This window comes from Rhipicephalus microplus, chromosome 7 (genome assembly GCF_043290135.1).
Source record: "Rhipicephalus microplus isolate Deutch F79 chromosome 7, USDA_Rmic, whole genome shotgun sequence".
NCBI classification, from domain to species: domain Eukaryota; kingdom Metazoa; phylum Arthropoda; class Arachnida; order Ixodida; family Ixodidae; genus Rhipicephalus; species Rhipicephalus microplus.
The window spans coordinates 70,029,180-70,051,171 of record NC_134706.1 but is presented as its reverse complement, the minus strand read 5'-3'; the positions used below and the strand labels follow the sequence as shown (position 1 = coordinate 70,051,171).

At 44.5% G+C, this 21,992-nt stretch overlaps 1 protein-coding gene across 5 annotated transcripts in view; it reads left to right on the top strand.

The window, feature by feature from the left end:
- Positions 1-3,537: 3,537 nt before the first annotated feature.
- The window catches only part of LOC142766970 (japanin-like-RA2), a 105,545-nt gene continuing 87,090 nt past the window's right edge, over positions 3,538-21,992 (top strand). For all 5 annotated transcript variants that reach the window (XR_012884689.1, XM_075868166.1, XM_075868164.1 and 2 more), the window contains exons 1-4: positions 3,538-3,630; positions 4,849-4,887; positions 7,258-7,296; positions 8,807-8,866. Coding sequence is in view for 4 of the 5 variants with exons in the window: in XM_075868166.1 (XP_075724281.1) it covers positions 3,573-3,630; positions 4,849-4,887; positions 7,258-7,296; positions 8,807-8,866 (196 nt within the window). In the remaining variant the exon portion in view is untranslated. The remainder of the gene's footprint in view (positions 3,631-4,848; positions 4,888-7,257; positions 7,297-8,806; positions 8,867-21,992) is intronic.

Genomic DNA, 21,992 nt, shown 5'->3' with positions numbered 1-21,992 from the left:
TGCGGCGTGACAAAAGCTGTTATTGGGATGTCCTCTGGGTTCATTTTGAAATGCCAATACCCTGATTTGATATGCCACTTCGAGGAATAGTTCAATTTTCTCAGGTAGTCTAGAACATAGTCTATACGGAGAATATATTGGTAGTCAGGCACAGTGACAGAGTTGAGCTTTTGATAACTAACAGATAAACGCGTACGTCATCCGCCTTTTTTTATCGGCAAAAATGACGGGAGCCGCGCAAGGTGAAAATGATGGACGCACTACACCTTGCTTGAGAATTTAGTCCACTTGCCTGACAATTTCCTCTTTGTCTTTCGGGGAGCATCAATACGGTGGTCTGCAGATAGGGACGTTATTGCTGAGAGTAATGCAATGTCGTTCATCCGCAATACATTCAAAGTTCATCTGGGACTTTACAATGTCCTCGTAACTGTGAACCATCTCTCTCAAAGCAGCTTATTGCGATGGTGGAAGGTACATGACATTAACGGCTTGGAGTGGGGTTCTATCGGCGCTGAAGACACACCTACGAGTTTGAAAGAAATTCTGCAGAGCTTTTAGTCTTGAAGCAAAGCCATCGTGTTAAAGTCCAGTGAAAGGTTGAAAAGGTTGCGTTCTCCAGGCCTAGCGAAAACTCAGTTTTCATACTTGCAGAACGTGTGCTTAGACTGCCCGTTTTATCATCCCTATTTCCAACTGTATGTGTACGGTGCCCAAAGTTTTTGTGGTAGAGGTGACTTGTTGAACACTAATGCATGGATCCCTGAGCAACTGCAGCTTGAGTTTTTTGAACACAACTTCTTGATAAAGGTAACAGTCACTCCTGTATCCAGAGTTGCGTTCATCATGTGTCCAGTCACAAGTGCGCCAAAACGTAGTCTTGAAGCCTTGGGTCGTCCTCTTCGTTTCTCTGGTCATCAGTTAGAAAGGACAGCGTATCACGATGAGAACACCCATTGTGCCACTGTAACTGATTTGGCAAACTACAGAGATGCACAACGTCGGCACTCGCAGTGAGGGGTGCGCATCGATCCTGCAGGGAGCCCTTGTCGCGTAGAATGAGGCTCTTTGTGCTAAGCTGCTGCTTTGACGAGTGTTGGGAAGCGCCTCTTTGGACAGAGTCTTCCATTTGAAGTGCAGCAGCAAACCACTTGGCCGGGGTAGTGAGCGTCAATCCAACGAGGCACCTTTTGATCTCCTCAGGTACACCGTCGGTCAATTCCGATATTATGCGAACGTCCTTCGAGTCTGCGAGGTGACCAAGGCGCGTCTTCTCTTCGTAGTAGTGTCTGATGCGCTGTCGTCTTTTGAGCCTGCAGTGTATGAAATGGCGGAAAGGGTCTTTGATAGGTGCAGAAAATTGTGCTATAATGCTTGTTTGATATCTTCCCACATATCTTCTGCGTCGAAAATTTTGGTGAGGTACCAGCGCAATGCCTCAACTTCCAGGTACTCGCTGATGAAGTCGATGTGACCTCGACCAGACTAGCTAACGTTGCCCGCCTTCGCTTCGAAGAGGTGCAACCACTTGTCCACATGGACGTCGTCTTCAGCTCTAGTGTATTTCGGCAGGCTGATCATCTTCTTCGATGGGCTCATGATGATGATGTGGTAGATCCTATTAACTTACTGTAACGGATGATACAAGGCGTCAATCAGAACAACAGTTTATTCTAACTTTCCTCATCTTCCTTTCCCCAATCACCCGTGAACCGTCACACACACACACACACACACACACACACACATATACACACATATATATATATATATATATATATATATATATATATATATATATATATATATATATATATAGTGTTAAGTTCCCATGCTACGTGACGCCAAACAGGCTCATAAAGAATGTGCCACACTCGCCACCATGGCTACTATGGCTACTAGTGGTGCTGATGGACACTCCCACGTTTAAATTGACAAAGATACCCAAAAAAAGGGCCGGGGGATATAGCTGTCGTGGTTGCTCAATGGTAGAGCATCGAACGCGTTATTCGAAGGTCACAGGTTCCGATCCTGCCCACGGCGAGTTATCTTTTCACCCACTTTTATTTCTTCTCATTTACATTACAAACATTACAATTGGCCTAATAACTTCCCCTGTACCCTTCCTTGGCATTATTGTCTGTTATATCTCATCAAAAAATCGTGTAAAAACACGAAAAACGAGCCCTTAAATCGTTTCCCTTATATATATATATATATATATATATATATATATATATATATATATATATATATATATATATATATATATATATATATATATATATATATATATATATATATATATATATATATATATATATATATATCATTAATATTGTGTTAAAACACGGAAAAACGAGCCCTTAGGTATACAACTCTTTCCCTTATTTTAAATATATATATATATATATATATATATATAAATATTGAACGTTTACTTGAATCTAGTGCTTTGTAAAGTGCAAAATAACGGACGACCACGCAAAACCATTTTATTCCAACGATTCAGCGGGTGTGCACACCTTCGTCAGGAAATACAAAGCATAATAGCATATAGCATTGCACTCCTTATATACGCGGTACAACAGGGAGATATGATATATACAAGGTGCACAAAGAGATTTGAACATTTGTTCTATATCGTAGTGTCATGACGGTGTGACGAAACTTCAGGAGAAGTCATACTTTGCAAAAAAAGTCATCTTTTTTAAGTGAAAGCACGTGCGTTATTAAAATTAGGTAACTAAATCAATGCATTTTCCAGGACGGTACAAAAGTCTACAACTGTGATGCATCATTAAACATGAAAATTAAAAGGTGTACAGCAACCATAAACAACAGCGAAGTAAATATGTGTGAAGTTAATATGTGCAACAAGATGCACAAAGAATGGGCTAAAATGAGTGTACTAACAACAAACAGACAGTGACGATGTGGAAAAAGATGCAACAAAATGGGCAAACATGAGTATACCACCAATAAAGAAAAGGAAATATATGGGACAAGATGTACAGGAAGTGTTGTTTAACGCACAATAAGCAGGATATGGCTATCACGTTCAGCATTTGAAGGTCAACAGTAAGGGTGCTCAAAGTTTTTTTTATTTTATTCGCATTTTTTACGTTTCAGTGACTGGGAACATAAAACACGCATGCATTGAGAACTGAGTCACGCTGTCTAATTATGTTATTTAGCCTATATTTCTGCATTGATGGCTTCTGCATCGGCGGGCTACATTTTGAATGTTTTCCTATAGGAATCATGATTTATTCGCCTTTATATTGCCCAACTTCAATTCCTTCGTCGCTTACTTCATTCTTTTATCGGGATAGCACGCTGCTCTTATAGTCGAGTACGATGTGCTCAAAATTGCTGAACACTTTTTCTGAACATACGAGGGCAATTTAAGTGATCTGTGCTTGCTCTTTCTTCAATATAAGTTAATGTTGTCTTGATGTAGCAGCATTGACGTACTTGGCTCGAAGTGAATGCGTTTAAAAGCAGTGCGACATATTCGAACGATTCATTTGAGCGAGAGTACGTATGTCAGCGTCAGCTGACAAAACAAAATGAGGAGATGTCTGCTTCATGCACTGTTCACCTTTATCTTACTACTTGCTTTAGGCGGTAAGTGATTTGTAAGCTATGCGTTATTGTTATAAACTAGAATTTTTAAATGCACGTTTCGCAAGAAAACTGGAGTGAATTAAACAGAATAATGTAGACTAACACGACTCTGCACTTCAAAACGTTACGGCTAAATTGTGCTTCACCTTATAAAGAGAAAGTGTGTGCAAAACGTGGCCCAAGTCACAATGATTTACCAGTCGATTACCTGATGCGGTTTCCCAGTGGACACCTGAAGTGTCGTGCAAGAAAAATCAATGTACGTGCCAATGACTGCTAATGGGGAATGAGAGACAGGAGATTGCGGCTTTTCGTTAACGCACACGCTGCGAATTTTTCATTGTACGACAACGCACAGAACAAATCTCCCACCGGCACCACATTGCAGGTGAAAGCGTAAGACATGTCACGCACTACTACGAGGGATGAACGGGTGCTGCTTTAAGGAGCTTCGCCCTTGGAAAACTAGCACGCTACTCAGTTGAAAGCTGACTCGGCTCTCTTCTCAGCCTCTTCATTTCCCAATAAGCCACAGGGAGCAGGTATCCGTTAGAATGCTAGGTCATGCCTATTTTTTTCGTGGCAATGCCAAGAAGCTCTGCAAATTCTAGCGATAAAGTATGATATGGGCCTTGTCTTATAAAGCCATCGATGGTTTGAAAAATGGGTTTAGACAGCCTATTTACGGTCTAAACCTACATACATAAGGGCGTACTTCCCACCCTTTCGATTAATAAAGTTGTTGCTCACTGACTCGCCCTACGCGAGTTTATTGGTCAGCCACTAACTGCAGTGAACATTACGTTCCACGTCTGATATTCAGAAAAATATTAAAAACGATGCCCTACGAGTGGCGCTGGCCTACACTCCCAGGGGCTGAGCACACCAGAAAACGCCAGAAAAAGAAAAGACACTAAGTACCGTCCTCTATCGTAGCTTAAATGCAGGAGCATCAAACGAGTACTTCAAAGGCTTTAGTTTTGGGTCCCATTGATCGAAGGTTTATTGTTTATCCACTTCATTTGGTTGTACTTCAGTTGACAATACTTACTGGGCACTTAGTAAGCGAGAAACAATATATCCTGTGCTTTTCTTCGCCTAATTGTATGTGGATTTTTTTGCACAAGATATTCAGGCTTATGCCTAAGGCAAACACTGACGCCAAAATATAACCACCTCATTGTTCGTAGCAATGTTTGCTATTTTGTGTCATTACAGCTTCTGAAGGGATGGTCTTGAACTCTTACTTTTGCTCAGGTGAGCTTCCCATCGATGTTCAATTCACATACAAGTAGCTAAAACCAAGCATCTTTGGAGTAATGTGGCTGGAGGTCACTGCATAAAAGCATGGCTTTTTTTCAACAGTTGATGTCCTTAAGACAGATGTTCGCTTAGACACGCTAATAAAATGCGCGACTGATTTCTGCGTCGTAGGGCTCGCTATATCACCAAAGTAAATGCGTCATCAGAGAGATGGCTGAGCACTAAATGTACATTTGGAAGGCTTGGTGGCAAACCGCGAGATTAAATCAACTAGAAGAATAAGAGTGGGGTGGAACACATTCGGTGAGCATTCCCAAATCATGAAGGGTATTGCCACTATCCCTCAAGAGGAAGGCAGATAACACCTGTATCTTACCGGTACTTACCTAAGAAACAGAAACCTTGAGGATGACAAGGATGGTAGATCTTAATTTGAGGACGAAGCTGCGAGCAATGGAAATAGAAATGATAGGTGTAACCTTAAACCTTTCGGCCTTGGCGTCCTTTTAAAAGGACATGAAGCAATTTCGAGGCGAAATCTGGCACAATAAAGTGAGAAATTAAAAAAGGTGTCCGAACTACCCTCAATACACCTGCGCAAGCATAAGGAGTAATTTTTTTTCGTCGTCGTCGGGTTCGGAACTCTGCGAAGTTGAAAACAAATTGGCGGTGTGCGATAACAATGACGCTCGCCACAACAGAATAATGAATGACACCATACTGGGTAACTAGTATACAGGAGCTATCGTATTTTTTCTTGTTGTTTCTAAGATGTCCTGTTTGCTATATACAAAGTGGGTTTTCCCGAACACCCAAGTATCACCCGCAGCAGTGGGCAATCTCAACGTCCTAAACACAGGAAGCCAGGGGGTTGTCAGACCTCTAAATGCATTCCGACTTATACAGATGTCTGGTAAGACCGTGTATGTAACTTCTCTGCCTTTATTCTATTTTTTCTCCCTCCTAAAAAGTTCCCGTTTTCTTGTTATTCTAGTCAAAATACTTGTTCACACCACTCAGATAATATGTAAGGAATGTCCAATAACGTGATAGTAACGTAATGAGTTTTCGTCTGTTTCAAGAGGTATAATAATGGTGTGTGATGGAGCTAGGAGAAGACGACGATCAAGTGTAGTGTAATCAGTCTGCCTTCGCAAACGTAGGACGAAAGGATTCTGGTGCCACAAAGCAGGATACGGCAGTTTTTATGGCGTTGGATCATTCAAAGTTTTCAATATATAGGCGGCGTCCGTTGAAGTGCAAAGAGGAGCTGTGAATAACGAGTGTCAAGACTTACTACTGGACCACTTAGGCGCTGTAACTACTACGTGGTTGCTGTAAGGTATTTTCACAAAAATAACTTGCACTAACAGGGATAAACAAATAGATATATTTACGTTCACCATAATTCCATTTGCAGCCACTAAGTCCTGGTGTTTTATATATAACACATGGAGGCACTTTGTTGTACACTGATGGGATGCTCACAAAATTTATTTTCGTGTTCTTCAGGGGTTGATGACTCCAAATTGACAAGAAACGAAATATCTTCTGGCTAAAAAACAATCAGTGCTGAAAGGTTGAACAACAAGAATTGAGTAGAGTGCATCAGAGTACAAACTAGTGCTAAGGACATTATTGACTAAGTCAAGAAGGAGAAGTGGTTATGGGCAGGCAACGTAGCATAAAAGCAAAATAACTGATCGGGTACATACAACGCAAACTTCAAAATGTTTTCGACCCTATCCCGCTAAAGGAAACAATAAGTATATTCGAAGCAGTGGGCGCTAACACTTACACTGGTGGCAACGTTCACACTGGTGCTATAAATAGAAAACCAAGTAAAGAGGCCCTTGACCGCATTTCGAAAGCGTGATCCACTGCTTACCTACGTGGCGTGGGCAGTGAACGGTGGTGCAGCGCGAGCAGTTTGTTTTTTATTAGCAGACACTGCTTGTGTCGGCCTGCGAGGCGAGGGAGGGGGTGACGGTATTGTGGCTGTCCGCCTCGGGCAACACGAGACGTGATAATGCTGCAGGAGACGCGATCATGCGCAATAGGGTACATTATTTTTCACGGTCGCTGATATGAAGACGCATTGAACGCGTAATTTCAACGTTGTGAATTGGGAATTCCTAGAGGAAGGGTATTATTTATCCACTTGAATGCTTTAGCTTCACCACTTGACAATATTTACTCTGCAGTCAGGAAGCCGGAAATATAATGCCTTGTGTTTTCGTTCATCTTATTGTCTGTCGATTTTTACACAAAAAATGCAACCTTCTGGCTCAGAAAAACACTAATATCAAAATGTAACACGCTCATTTAATGACGCTGTAGTGACTATGGTGTGTATGATTACAGAAGCTCCAAAGACGGCTTCAGGCACTGACTTTTGCCCAGGTGAGCTTTCCTTTGATATTCTGTTCACTTACAAGTAGCTAAAACCAAACCTCTGTGGAGTGGTATGGACAGACGACACTACACAATAGTGTGGCTTTTTTTATAGACGTGGGTGTGCCCAAATACATGTTTGCTTAGGTATGAACTACGTGACAAATTTTTGCGTCGTAAAGCTCGCTATACACGAAAGTGAAATCTGCCATCAGAGAGGCTGCTGAGAGCTAGTTCTGCTTTGGTACATTGTGGTGCCAAACCACAAGACTAAAAGCCACTAGAAAATTAGGAATGGGGTGGAAAAAGTTTGGCAAGCAAAAAGTGTGGCCAGCAAAAAGGGACGCAAAACGGGTGGCCTAACTCTGCTACTTAATACTTCTATTTCTTCGCTCAGCCACTCTGTCCTCAGAAAGCCGCTGTTTCAAAGACGCTGATTGAAACATGAAGGCCGAGTGCATTATAACTATAACTAGTCTAAGCTGTGGTTTTCATTGTTGAAATGGTTCTAGAACACCCGAAAATGAAGGATCTGAGTGCACAAGATGACGCGCTTTCAATTTTGTTCTGAGTTTGAAGCTTTGGGACATTTCAATTGACCCAAAGTCTTCTTACTGGGCCCTATAGTTCAAGTATGATGTCTCGTCGAACCGTAGTGGGGCCCCGGTTGTAGTTCTTAGCTACTGGCTTGAAGGTGGCGTGTTCAATTACAGCTGTGATTATTTTAATTCGAGGGAAGTGAAACACTACAGGCCGTCTACTGCGCATTGTCACTGCAAGTTCGAAAATACCAGATGGATAAATTTCTCTGCAGTCGTAGCTCTCCACTAATGCATGCTTCACAATCCTTTCGTGTTTTTGGATATAAATATCAGGTTTTATTATAAATGATGCTTCAACTCTGAGTGACTAGATTTTACAGGGAAAACATAAGGGGAGTACCGGTGGGTACATGAAATAACAATAGATAGGAAGAGCCGGTTGTTTTTTCAGAACATCCAGTGCAGGCCAGTGATTGGAACGCATACAACACATACATTATGCAATTACCATAACTAAAGGGTACCACTGATTTGCCAAGCTAGGTCAACCCAACCACTGTTGTCTACATTAAACACAGAAAAAAGATTTGCGGTGTCATACCCTGAAAAGTTCACCTTTTCGTACCCTCAGCCCTATCATACGCCTAGGACATTTGTGGTTGCTGTTCGTCTCTGAATGCGCAGCCCGAAAATTCATAATTCTAGAGTGTCCACTTTTTTGGCAATCCTGAATTGGCATAATTTCCACTATGAACTTGATTTCCACTCTCAACATAGCAGGTTGAAGAACACCAGCAGTTGCAAATTTTCCTTGTCTTTCGTTACGGCGTTCCTCATTATGATATTGTTATTTTAAAATGAAGATACCAAGATAGTGTATAATGACGGTTGAGCACTTTTCGCTCTTCTTTTGCTGATTTCTGTATGAATGTGTTTGCTGTTGTGTGATACCGAAATGAGTACGTTTTATTTTTCAGTGAACTCGAACTCGGCAGGTAAATGTGTGAAGACCCCCTGGAACCCTAAAGAAGGCATAGGTAAGTTGGCCTCGGCAGCTGGGCGAAATAGAACACATATTGGATTTTGAAATCTATCATGCTGCACACTGGACAATATACTGCACTGCACTAAAATACTGGACATCATGGTACTTACAGCGATATGTGCTAAGTGTAGTTGAGGGTGGTATGATATATTACTTTATGCCTTGAAGCTCTACAACCGACTGTATATTGATTGAACAAGGAAGCTCGACGTTTTACGCGTATGGTCTCAACTTACATCGTGTCAATAGTCGATCAAGCCAAGAATCGACTAACCCACTATTGCAGGAATGGTGTAAGGCCGCGAGAAAATATAGGGTAAAAAGACTGTAATTTGCAATACTCCTTGGAAGCAGTGTGCCACATGGTGACTTCACTTAAAAACAGAGGAAAGGACGTGAAGTATATTGTGAAAAGTCGTTGTAGTTCAAATAACCGACATTTAGAATTAGATGATAATGAATATTGAACACTCCATGCATCTAACTCGATTGACTGGATAAAATTCGCGTTGGGGCTATTGTAAGGCATGTATCATATGTTTATTTCTTGGTGAATTCTGCAACATTACCTTTTACTTTACCAGAAGCTGAAAAAGGGTAAACGTTTTTTTTTCAGGCATACATAACACCACTCACATGACAGTGTTAAACTTCTTTGCAGGGCCTTTGCACGCATCGCTGGGCATAGCATTGCGACACTCAGTCGTATTCTACATATTCAATTAGCAAACAAGCTGGCAATGTTTTCAATTTAGAGCAGGTAATTTTATAACAGTGTGTCATGCACCCACGCAAATGGCGAACAGCTTCAATACAATGGCGATCAAATTGCGTTTAAATCGCTTTTGTCACATAGCCTAAAGTAAGCACGGTATGCAGTATTTATGAAAGCATCCAGAGTTATGCTCTTAAAGTGCCAACACGTCAACTTGCTGAACAGCTTGACAATCAAGTCATAGACAAGAGAGAGAAGAGAGAGAGAGAAAGAATAAACTTTTATTAATAACAAATGCATACTGAGCATTCTTTGTGTGGGGCCCTCAGTCCAGGGTTGCCTGGACTCGCGGGCTCGCAGGTTTGCCTTGCGCGACCCTGCGAGCCCGCTGGACCAGCTGCTGCTGTTCCTGCCGGCGTAAGATGAGCAGTACAGACTTTCAAGAAAAAGGGGTTGGGTTGGAAATGGAAGGAACGCCATGTGTGGCAGAGCATTACCACGTCGTGTGGTACACTGTCAGTACGGATCCACAGAAGGGGCTGTAGGAGGGGTATAGAGTAGGAAGAAAGCGATGATGATAATGATGATGATCATGTAGATGTTTGTTGTTTTGTCGCGCAAGGACTATTTCACGGCCAAAGAGCACCAGCTCACTTTATTATGATATGGACAATGATTATGATAAACGGCTGTATAAGCGCCATAAAATTCCTCGCGGTAAGGCGGGAAAAACATACAAGTAATAAAATCTTGGCATTGTCGTGAAAGGTGTGTGTGGTGTGAATAGATGACAAAATTTGGTGATAATAAAAAACGATGGTGGACATGTATGGCAGTAGCACAAGTGCCTCACTCGTTCATACCCTTGCGTCCAAGGGCCGTGAGGCAAGTGCTTTGCTGTGTAGCCACTGAAGCGAAAACCTCTCTGCAGAGGTCGTGCTACGAAATGCCCGGGCATATGATATGAAAACTACGAATTTTTTTTAAAACCGCTAGCATTGATTTATGACTAAAAAATGGTTCTCTACCGACTAACAATGCAGTGTGTAAAGGGATATGTTGTCGGTAGGGTAATGAAAATTGTTGTTTTCTTAGAGTTTCTAACTGTTTGCACTGGATTAAAATGTGAAGAACTGTTATTGCTTCACCACATCTGTCACACAATGGTGGATCGCCACCGGACAAAAGATATGTGTGTGTCGTGTGTGTCCTATCCTGAGCCTCGTTAGTATTACCTCTGTATCACGTAATTTCAATACTGGCGGCTAATGGCTAAGGTGTGGCTTAATAATGTGTAGTTTGTTTTGTGTGTGTCTATCCGAATTTCCCTGCCAGTAGTCCCTGAGCATTCGTTTGAGAGACGGCTTCAGATTAAGGGCCGGGATTGATACGGGTGTAGTGGCAGTGGTTTCGCATACGGATGCAGCAAGCTGATCCGCCATCACGTTGCCTTGGATCTCACGGTGCCCTGGCACCCAGCACACTAAAACATGTTGTTTGAGAGTGTAGTGTGTGCATAAAATGGAGTAAAGTGAGATGAGACCTGGGTTTTTTGTTTTTAAGGGTTTTCAGAACCGTTACCACACTGCGAGAGTCCGTATAAATTACTGCTTTTCGTATTTGTATTGTTTGATGAGTTTAGCCACCACAAGTATCGCGTAAGCTTCTACTGTGAAGATATTTGTGCCTGTATGTAGAGAGCCAGCATCCGAAAAGGATGAGCCGACAGCAGTGTAGGACACAGAGGAGTTAGACAAGGAGGCATCAGTAAAAAACTCAGGACGTGTGTAGTTGTGTTGTAGTTTCAGGAAATATGTTCGGATATGGGCAATAGGCACATGTTCTGTAACTTCTACGAAAGACACATCACAGTGTGTAGTCTTCCACTGCCACGGTGGCGGGTATGCTACAGGAGCCATTAAACTGTGTTCAAGTGACACTCCAGTTTCCTCAGCTAGACCCTTCAGGTGAACTGAAAAGGGCTGCATCATCAAAGACCTGTTTTGAAACAGAATGGAGCTCGACAAATCATAATTAGTAGAGTATGCGGGGTGCTTCTTGTCTGCTTTCACCTTAACGAAATATACAAAGCACATGTAAGTTCTCTGCATACGAAGCGACCACTCATTTGACTCAACATAAAGGCTTTCTACGGGGCTGGTGCAAAAAGCACTCGTAGAAAGCCGGATGCCCAAATGGTGCACGGGGTCCAGCATCTTCAAAACACTTTGAGTCGCAGACTGATAAACAACGGCCCCATAATCTAAGCGGGGGCGAATGAGGCTTCTATACAGATTCACGAGACATTGCCTGTCACTACCCCACGTAGTACGTGACAACACTTTGAAAACATTCATGGCTTTTATACATTTTATTTTTAATACTTGATGTGCGGTACAAAGGTCAACTTGTTGTCCAAGATAAAGCCTAAGAATTTATGTTCCGCATGAACAGACCGGCTTTGACCGTTCAGTTCAATGACGGGTTCTGAGTGCATGCCTTTCTTTCGGGAGAACAAGACACATCTGCTTTTTTTTTTGGGTTCAGTAGTAATTCGTTTTCCTCTTCCTATTCGGAGACCTTGTTTAAACCTAACTCAACCTGCCGCTCACACATTGCCAGGTTGCATGACTTAAAGCCAAGCTGGATGTCATCGACATATGTGCAATAGAACATGTTGCGAAGGATGGACAGGTGCAAGGAATTAATTTTGATAATGTAAAGTGGACAACTAAGTACACTACATTGCGGTACTCCTGTTCCTTGGAAAATTGTTTGGGAGAGAATACTGCTCACACGGACACGGATTGTCCGATTGGACAAGTAACTCTTCATTATATAAAGCATTCTACCACACACAACCAAGTGAGACAGGTCTCTTATTATACCAAGACGCCATGTTGTGTCGTATGCTTTCTCGATATCGAGAAACACAGAGAGGAAGTATTGTTTGTGGACGAAAGCGTCTCGAATCTCTTCCTCAATGCGTACCAGATAGTCGGTGGTGAATCTACCTTCTCAAAACCCACACTGGAATCGGGCGAGCAGAATGTGTGTTTCGAGGAAATGTAAAAGTCGGCGGTTTATCATCTTCTCAAAAAGATTACAAAGACAGCTTGTAAATGCAATGGGCCTATAACTCGAAACTGAGTAAGGGTCCTTGCCCTGTTTCAATATAAAGATAACAATGGCCTCTTTCCAGGAAGCAGAAAGGTGCCAGAAAGCCAGATAGCATGGTACAGGGAGAGTAAAGTTTCTCGCGTTTTGAGCGGCTGGTTTTAGGGGCGAAGCTTCTTACAGCGGCACCCGTTCGTCCCGCGTCCCGTCGTAGTATGAAACCGGTCTTACGCTTTGACCTGCAAGGTGGTGCCGGTGGGAAATTTCTCCTGTGCGTTGTTGAACAATAAAAAAATTTGCAGCGTGTGCGTCAACTAAAAGCCGAATTCTTCTGTCTCTCATTCCCCATTAGCAGCAATTGGCATGTTCCAGTAGGAAACGTTAGTAGAAGTAGAAGCGTAAGTGTTAGCTAAAAGCCGACTTCTGCTGTCTCCCATTCCCAGTAGCAGCCATTGTTTACCTCCGTGATTAATGTTCAAAACGCCGTTGATTGATGAAAAAAACCAACGAAAGACGCAAGATGTTTTCTAAAAGCAAAACGAAAAGACGCCAGATGTTTCTAAAGCATAACGAAAAGACGCCAGCTGCTTAACGAAAGACGCCAGGTGTTTTCTATAGCAATGGTTTTATAATCAAAACCATATCGCGATACAGCTTTGCAGTGGACGATGCTTGTTGCCTTCGTTGTGTGCTCGTATGGGTAAGGATGCCGAAAGTAGAATAAACTTTTTCTAAACACATAGACCAAGAACTAGAGGTGGCTAAAGGTGGGAAATAGACCCGAAGCGCAAGCCGTAAGAAAGTGTGCGTGTGCCACCTCTCGTTTACTCTTTAGAATCTCCGCTAGATGGCGGTGCTTCTATATGGGGAATATATGATGAAAAGATCTCAGTTGGTGGTACTTGGAGCGTTCACTAGACGGACGAACGGACAAACAGACAGATGCATGGATGAACGCATGAACGGACGCAGGGGTGGATGCATGAAATAAACAAGAGCGGACACACGAACAGACGCATGAACAGACGTACGCACGGACGGGCGGATGGACGCATGGACGGTCACACAGACGGACGCATGGACGGTCACACAGACGGACGCATGGACGGACGGAAGCAAGAACGAATGAACGGACGAATGCTTCACCCCAATCTTCATCATTCACACCGTGGATATGCTGCCAATGTTTTTTTCAACATTTCATACGTGACGCGGTCATAGCCTGGGGCAGAATTACTGCAGAAGTTCAGTAATGTTCTTAGCTCGCCCCGCCGCGGTGGTCTAGTGGCTAAGGTACTCGGCTGCTGACCCGCAGGTCGCGGGTTCGATTCCCGGCGGCGGCGGCTGCATTTCCGATGGAGGCGGAAATGTTGTAGGCCCGTGTGCTCAGATTTGGGCGCACGTTAAAGAACCCCAGGTGGTCAAAATTTCCGGAGCCCTCCACTACGGCGTCTCTCATAATCATATGGTGGTTTTGGGACGTTAAACCCCACAAATCAATCAATGTTCTTAGCTCAGCTAAGTTGAAAGGTTGGCTCCATGCTTCTTAATTTGTGCACTTGTATTCTAGTTTCTGCTTTTCTATTCTTCCTTTGTATCTTTCGAAAGCTTCAGTATAGTGTGACGAGCTAGACACGTGCTCGTAGTGTGCACCGAGGAAGTTCGCCTGATCTTCCAGGCTGTCACCCTGTGTGTTTACGAGTGGGAGTGAGTGTACTTGTCTTCCTGCTACCCTACCAACCATGTTTCTGACTTTAGCCTCTTGTGTATATGAATTTATCACTGATAAAAACTTGTGCCAGCTTTCTCTTCTGGCCTGCCGATGCGTTCTCCTGCCTTGAGACTTTATGTTTTAAAGCTGTCAAGATTTTCGGCTGTCGGTGAATTCCGAAGCAACCTCCACGCCCTGTTCTGCTCGTTTCGCGCATTCCCACACTCAGTGTTCCACCATGGGACGCGTCGCTTGCCCGGCATACCAGATGTTTGCGGTATGTACTTGTCTGCTGCATCAGTAAGAAAGGCAGTGAAGTACTGCACAGCTTCATCCATGTTTAACCTAGATATGTCTGTCCAACCTAAACGAGTAGTGTTGTGAAACTGTTCCTAGTCCTCTTTGTCTGTCTGCCATCTGGGAACATGTGGAGGATTTTTTTCTAGTGGTGTACTTGGAATGATCGGAAAGTGATAACTTCCGAAAGGATTGCTGATCACTTCCCATTGAAGTAGGGGTACAAGCGATGGGGACATAATGCTGAGATTTATGCATGAGTAGGTTTTGTTGGCGAGGCTAAAGTATGTTGGCTCTTTCTTATTCAACAGACACGCACCCGAAGAAATGAGGAACTGTTCGATTAGACGACCTCATGCGTCGCAACGAAAGTCACCCCATAGACCAATATTTGCATTCATGTCCCCAAGGACCACATAAGGTTCCGGTAGTTCATGTATCCGTGACTGGAATTCGTGTTTTTTGAGACGGTACTGTGGAGGTATGTAAAGATAGCAGATGGTGACAAGTTTGTTCAGAAGAACTGCTCGAACAGCCACTGCCTCAAAGGATGTTTGTAGCGGTAGATGTGTACATGCTACGCCCTGATCAACTATAACGGCCACACCACCAGATGACGCTACAGCGTCATAGCGGTCCTCTCTGTATATTACTTATTGACGCAGAAAATTGGTGTTTTTGGAATTTAAGTGTGTCTCTTGCACACACACCGCTTTTGGAGAATGTTTGTGTAAGAGTTCTTGGATATCGTCGAGGTTTCTAAGCAGCCCCTTGACGTTCCATTGTATTATTTGTGTATTCATTTTGATTGTAAATGAGTGCTGCGTGTAATAAAAAAGTAATGCGTCAAGTCAAGAAGCCTTGTCAGGCCCCGTAATGACGGTTTTTAATTTTCTGGTGGACTCCAAAGAGCCGCACCTGTCCTTCGATGCCGAAGACACCGCTGGGCTTGCTGTTGTGTCCATGACCTCGGGCGAGATGCTGGATGGCTGCTTGCGGTTCACGCGTGAAGGCACGGATGTCTTAGGGCTATCTGGGGAGACAGAGGGCCCTGGGGCTTCAGGTCTGGAGGCCTGCAAGCCTTTTGGTGGCGGAAGAGCCTGTGCTACTTCCGCGGAGGGGGTGAAAGGCGCTGCCGCTCGTCCACTTTGTGTGGTACATGCGGGCGTCGCGGATTTTGCTGGCACTGCCCCCTTTCGTGCCACCTCCACATATGGATGTCCCTGCATTAGCAGACGCTTGCGCGCCTCCCTAAACAAGATGTTTTCATTTACTTTCAGTATGAGTACTTTTTCATGTTTCTATGTAGGGCATGTGCGAGAGTAAGCGGGGTGTGCACCATCGCAGTTCGCACAGTGTGTAGTGGTTTCTTCATAATTGTCTGTGGCATGTTTGCGCGAACGACATTTCGCACAGGTTACGACAGCGGAAGCTCTGAGAACAGTGGTTGAATCGCTGGCACTCAAAATAACGTCGTGAGTTGGGCATGTAGGGTCCAACCTTTAACTTCAAGTAGCCTGTTTCGATATATTCTGGAAGTGTGCTGCGCAAAATGTAAAAATGAGGTGCTTTGTACCGGTTTCTTTGTTATCAAGCCTAATCTTAATTTTCTGTACATTCGTTACATGCGTTACATGCTGTTCGTTCCAGCCCTCAAGTAGCTCACTTTCTGTCAGGTTAATTAGGTCTTGATCACACACTACGCCTCCGGAAGTGTTCAGAAAGTGGTGTGGTGTGATAGATGCAAGCGTTGTTTCAAAATAGGTGAGTTTTGTCGGGTTTTCGTACTGGCTCTTGGTTTGGATTTCAAGAAAAATGTCGCCGCTAGCCATACGTGTAGCCTGATACCGTGGACCTAGTGTATTGGTGAGGCATTTATTAACGACAAACGGAAAAGTGGTTCTTGTGTTCTTTCCTTGCGTTTCACAGTGGATCACATGAAAGCGTGGGAAAATTTCTTTCCGCTTTATAAATACATTCAGTGTTGCTTCGGCACGCCCCCTCTTAGGAGGAGGGCTATCAGACAGTTTAGAAAATGTAAAAGAGGCCATAAAGGATATATAAATTCGGCAGCTATGCCAGCCGCCCACCATCGAGCACAACATGGGGACGTAGCAGCACAAGGCATGCCAGCGCCAGCTGTACAAAGCCACTCTAACCCAAGAATATGTAACCAAGAGAGGGCACATACACGAGGTAAACCCTTGCCACCTGGAAGATGGAAGTAAGCAGAAGTGAGGAGATGACAGGAAAGATTGGGAGAGAGAAAAATGAAGATCGAGAGGGAGAGAGAGACAGGAAAAGGCGACTGCCGATTTCCCCTGGGTGGGTCAGCTCAGGGGTGCCGTCTACGTGAAGCCGGGGCCAAAGGGGTACGTTACCTCTTCCGGGGGGCCCTAAAGGTCCAATCACCCAGCGTCGACTCAACCCCCAGGATCCCCTTTTCCCCGGACACGGCAAAGCCACGCACTGCTAGGCGTGGGAGGGAGTCAACCCCCCCCCCCCCCGTTAGCTCGGGTCCGTGGTGTCGCTACACACCAAACGCCTGCTTAAGCAGACGCCCCTGCGGTGTTCGGATGACAGCAATTCAGCATATAAAGGCAAGAAAATGAATTGGTCTGTAGTTGCCGCCAAGTGACAGCATCTGCTCTGTTAAGTGAAGAATGAGGAGGAGGATACGTGTAACGGTAGTACTCTGTCGGTAGTACTCTAGCGTAGTGTTGTAGTTTATTGGTTCTGTCGATACGTTGTCTGGATTGGACAGCTGTGCTAATAGAGCCCGGCCAATCAGCTGTCGGGCAACCGCATGAACGTGTTCATTACCATGGAGAGAGGCGTGTCCAGGAGTCCAGATGATACGCAAAGAACGTGATGTGGATGGTGAAACAGAAGAGAGGATATTGTGTGTATGTGCAGCCACAAGTCCTTGAGCGAAAGCACGGCAAGCAGATTGTGAATCTGTTACAATAGTGACAGGGGAGTCATGTGACAGTGTCGCAGCGTGAACAATTGCCAGAGCAAGAGCTTCCTTCTCTGCCAGACCACTGTTGGTAGTTGGAAGTGTGGCAGACGTCACAAGGGCGTCTGTGTCATCTGTCAAGGCTAAACACATGGCTGATTTCTCTGGGTAGCGTGCTGTATCAGTGTAAAGTACTTGTAAGTCTGAGGTACCATCACTAAAGACACGTGTCATAGCCGGGACTCTGGCACGTCGACGACAGGCGTGGCTTGAGCGATTCATATTGCGCGGCATCAGAGGCACTTCGTTGAGTGCGCGGACAGTAGAAGCAAGTTTATGTCGCGGTACTTGTGCGGGTTTCTAGGGAATTGGGTAGCCAAGACGAGACAGGATAGCACAGCTCCTATGGGTCTGCCTCAGCCGTTGGAGCTGACTGTTGTGCTAGGCCTCGATGAGATTTGTTACGGTGTTGTGGACTCCTAGTTGAAGGAGGCGTTGTGTATATGCGTGTGGAGGCAAGCCGAAAGCCACCTTCACCACTGTCTGTAGAAGGATGTTCATGTTTTTTTTGAGCAGGCGTGAGTTATTGAAAGGGAAGATGATAGGTGAGCCGACCAACTATAAGTGCTTGTACTAAACGGAGGACATCCTTCTCACAGAGGCCTTTCCTGTGATTGGCGGTGCGTTCGATCATGTGTGTAATTTGAGTTATCTGCTGAGCCATAAGGTGTGTAGTGTGTGAGGCCCTGCCGTCGGACTCAAGGTAGCGACCTAAATTCTGAATTCGTCGTACCAGAGGGGTAGGACGGCCATCAAGAAACAGCAAAGTGTCAGGAGAATCAGCGGTTTTGCGGTGCCGCTCGTATACCGATAACAACTCCGACTTATCCACTGAACACGTAAGGCTTCCGGCAGCAACATAGTCTTGTACCACAGACACAGCTTCCTGTAGGGCGTCCTGAATGGTTCCGTCTGATTCTTTGGTTGCCCAACTTATAATGTCATCTACATAGATGGCATGCTAGATGTTGAGAACATGTTGTATTAGGGAAGAGAGTTGAGCTATATCCACGTTGAACAAAGTGGGCGAGAGAACCGAATTCTGTGGTGTTCCTCTGCCTGCGAGACGAATGACGTCCGAACGGAGGTCTCCAATATTAACCCTTTGTAGGGCAGGATATGTTTTTTTAAAAACCAGAAGAAGGTTGTCTTATTTTACTAACCAAGCCAACAGAAGTAGTTTGAAAGAAATTTCAAGGATGTACAACGAGTACTTTATTAAAAAAAACTGGGACACATTTGTCCCACTGGCGCTAAATTAAAATTCCAAAAATGGGACGCACTTGTCCCAATGCTCTTTGGGGGCTCCGGGGTTACATTCGGGCGGCGTGAAAAAGTTCAAAACACGTTGAACCAATGCTCCTTGACGGCTCCTTGGTTACATTCGGCCGGCATGAAAAGGTCCAAAACACGTTGGAAAAAGGGGCACAATGCACACAGAACACAGAAGGTTGGTGCGCGCTTCTTTCTTGGCAGTCGAGCACCAACGACACCGCCTCCTTTATGCAATCTTCTGAGGGTGATGTCCAGCTCCCAGAAATCAGACTTCATCAGCAACGCCTACCATTTTCTGGCCATGTTTGGCACCTTTTTTGTTGACTCGATACGGGCGATTGCTGGACCCTTTGTATGTTTGCCCGTTTATCAGCTGGCGACCAAGGACGAGCCGGAACCAAAACTAGCTCATTTCACTGACTGCTTTCATTTGAAGAAAAGCATTTACTATTGCTGCGTCCAGCAGAAAGTAAAAAATTCGGTACCACGACTTCTTCGATTGTCGATCCACCGGGTATGCGTTCCTTCTTTGGTCAAACTTGTCGACTCCGCCCATCCAGGTATTGTAGTCGGAGACTGCTTTTGGGCACTGGACGGATATAGATGAGCCATTAGAAAGCTTTCGAACAACGTCCTCAGTGTCGCTGGGGTGATGAAAGTTGGACATCACGTGTACGTTTTTCGTGTCCCGCCACTGATAAGCTGTGATGCTCCCTTTCGCACGCCAGATAGACTGTCCCTTCTGTAGCTTGTTATCCCGTTTGATTTCGTCAGGTAAGTCCTTGCGGTTTGGGCGAACCGTTCCTGCGGCCAAGATGTTCTTTTCTTTCAAGGCCTTCATTAGGCGTGTGGACGTGAAAAAGTTATCAAAATATAGCTGCGTGCGAGCCTCTACTCGGTCAATGAGGGAGAGCACAACATGCTCACTGAGACCTACGTTTGCAGGTTGGTCTGCACCTTTACCTTCGTAGACCTGAAATTCAATCAGGTAACCTGTCTGAGAGTTGGCTCTGCACCACACCTTGTATCCCCGCTTGATAGGTTTCATTGGAAGGAACTGCTTCAGTGAGGACCGGCCTTTGAATCGTATCATACTCTCATCGATGGCTTGGTGCGCTGATGGAGTGTATTGTCTCTTGAAACTTTCATTCAGTGCAAGAATTAGAGGACGCACTCTTGCCAATCTGTCGTACCCTTCTTCACCTTTCTTTTTTTCTTTGGTTAGGTCGGTGAGGTGCAAACAGTTCATAATGGCTTGAAAACGACGGATTGACATAACCTTTGATATTTCAGGACAATTGAAAAAACTGTCACTGCTCCAGTACAGGTACATTTGATGTCTGGGGTTTGTGCTCATCAGCAGAAGTATGCCAAAGTATGCACGGAGTTCATCAATTGTAAGCTCTTTCCAAGGCTGTCGGTCTTTCTGTTTGGCAAAGCGGTTTGTCTCAGTCACCAGTGTGTTCATGATACCTTCGTCAAAATAAAGAGCAAAAGCTTCACAAGGTGTCGTCGGGAGATTTGCACTGTATTGTGGGTCCCAAATTTTTAGAACACGAATGACGGCATCCGGTTCGCTGCTATTCCATGCCCCAACCTCCTCCTCTTCGACTTCTGCTTCGTCGCAAATTCTAGGCACTTTCTTGTGCCTCCTTTTCTTTCTTCAATAGGTAGCCTTTCGCTTTTGTGGTTTCCTTGTTGATTCCGCCGCTTCGGCTTCACTGCTTTGCTCATCTGAATCGGGCGGAGCGAGCTCGGGTGCGAAGTCTTCATCTGTATCTCTGTCGGAATCACTCGACGTAGGGTCGTCAGGAAGGCTAAAATATCATTCCAGCGCTTCCTCTTGCGTCAGCAATCGTTTACCTGCGTTTTTACAAGCAAACAGAAAACAAAAGCGTTGGTGAAATGTTTCACTACACATCGAATGCAGGCAGCGGGGGCAGTAGGCTTATCTCATCGTTATGCAGTTTTTGCCCTGGCACCATTCGAAAAAGCTTTTAGGAGTAAGTATTCCTTCTATTGTTTAAAAAACCTGATTATTACATGCTGGAACTATTTCTTTCGAAGCACAGAAAAGACTACACTCACCTGTCATCTTGAATTATTCTTTTCCGGAGACTCACAATGCGGAAATTTGTGCCGCCGCTAAAACAAAAAACACAACTTTGAAAATAATGTACACCTAACGCCACCGAATGTACAGCTTCCAAACGAGATTCAACAGAAGTGTAAAAACCTCAATGTAGATGGCAGTACAAAAAAAATGGGCTTGATGCGTCCCATTGTTTTTCACGAGCAATTATGTGGGGAACAAAAAATGGGACATATATTTCCCGTTGCCCAACAAGGTGTTAATAGTGGCCGTGCGGTCAGAAAGAAAGGACCCAAAGTATTTGTACATACGTGAGCCACACTGAGATGAAGCGAGATTATCAAAAATAAGGTCGCGGGAGACGTTGTCAAAAGCACCATTCAGATCCAAGTCCAGAATACCTCGGACCTGACTTGAAGTGGGGCTATCCAAGACGTTCTTCTTAAGCTGTAATAATGCGTCCTGTGTAGAGATACCAGGACGGTAGGCGAATAGCGTGTCAGGAAAAAAGGGGATTTTCTTCGAGAAATGGTTGTAGTCGAGAGAGCACAAAGCGTTCGAAGAGTTTAGCTACACATGAAGTTAAAGATATAGGGCGAAGATTTTGGAGAGATAGCGGCTTGGTAGGCTTTGGAATAAGTATTATTTCTGCGTGTCGCCACTCCTGTGGTAGCGTGCCGTTGTTTCAACGTTCGTTGTAAAAAGCGTTAAAATATTCGATGGACTGGTCATCTGAATTACGCAGAAATGTGTACGTAATCACGTCTGTCCCGGGTGTTGTGTTAGGCCTAATGTTTTGCAAAGCTGCCTCGACCACTGCTTCTGTAATGTCCTCATCTATAGGCATATCGTGTACGTGTGGAAAATCATGGTAGGCGGGACGGGGGCCCAT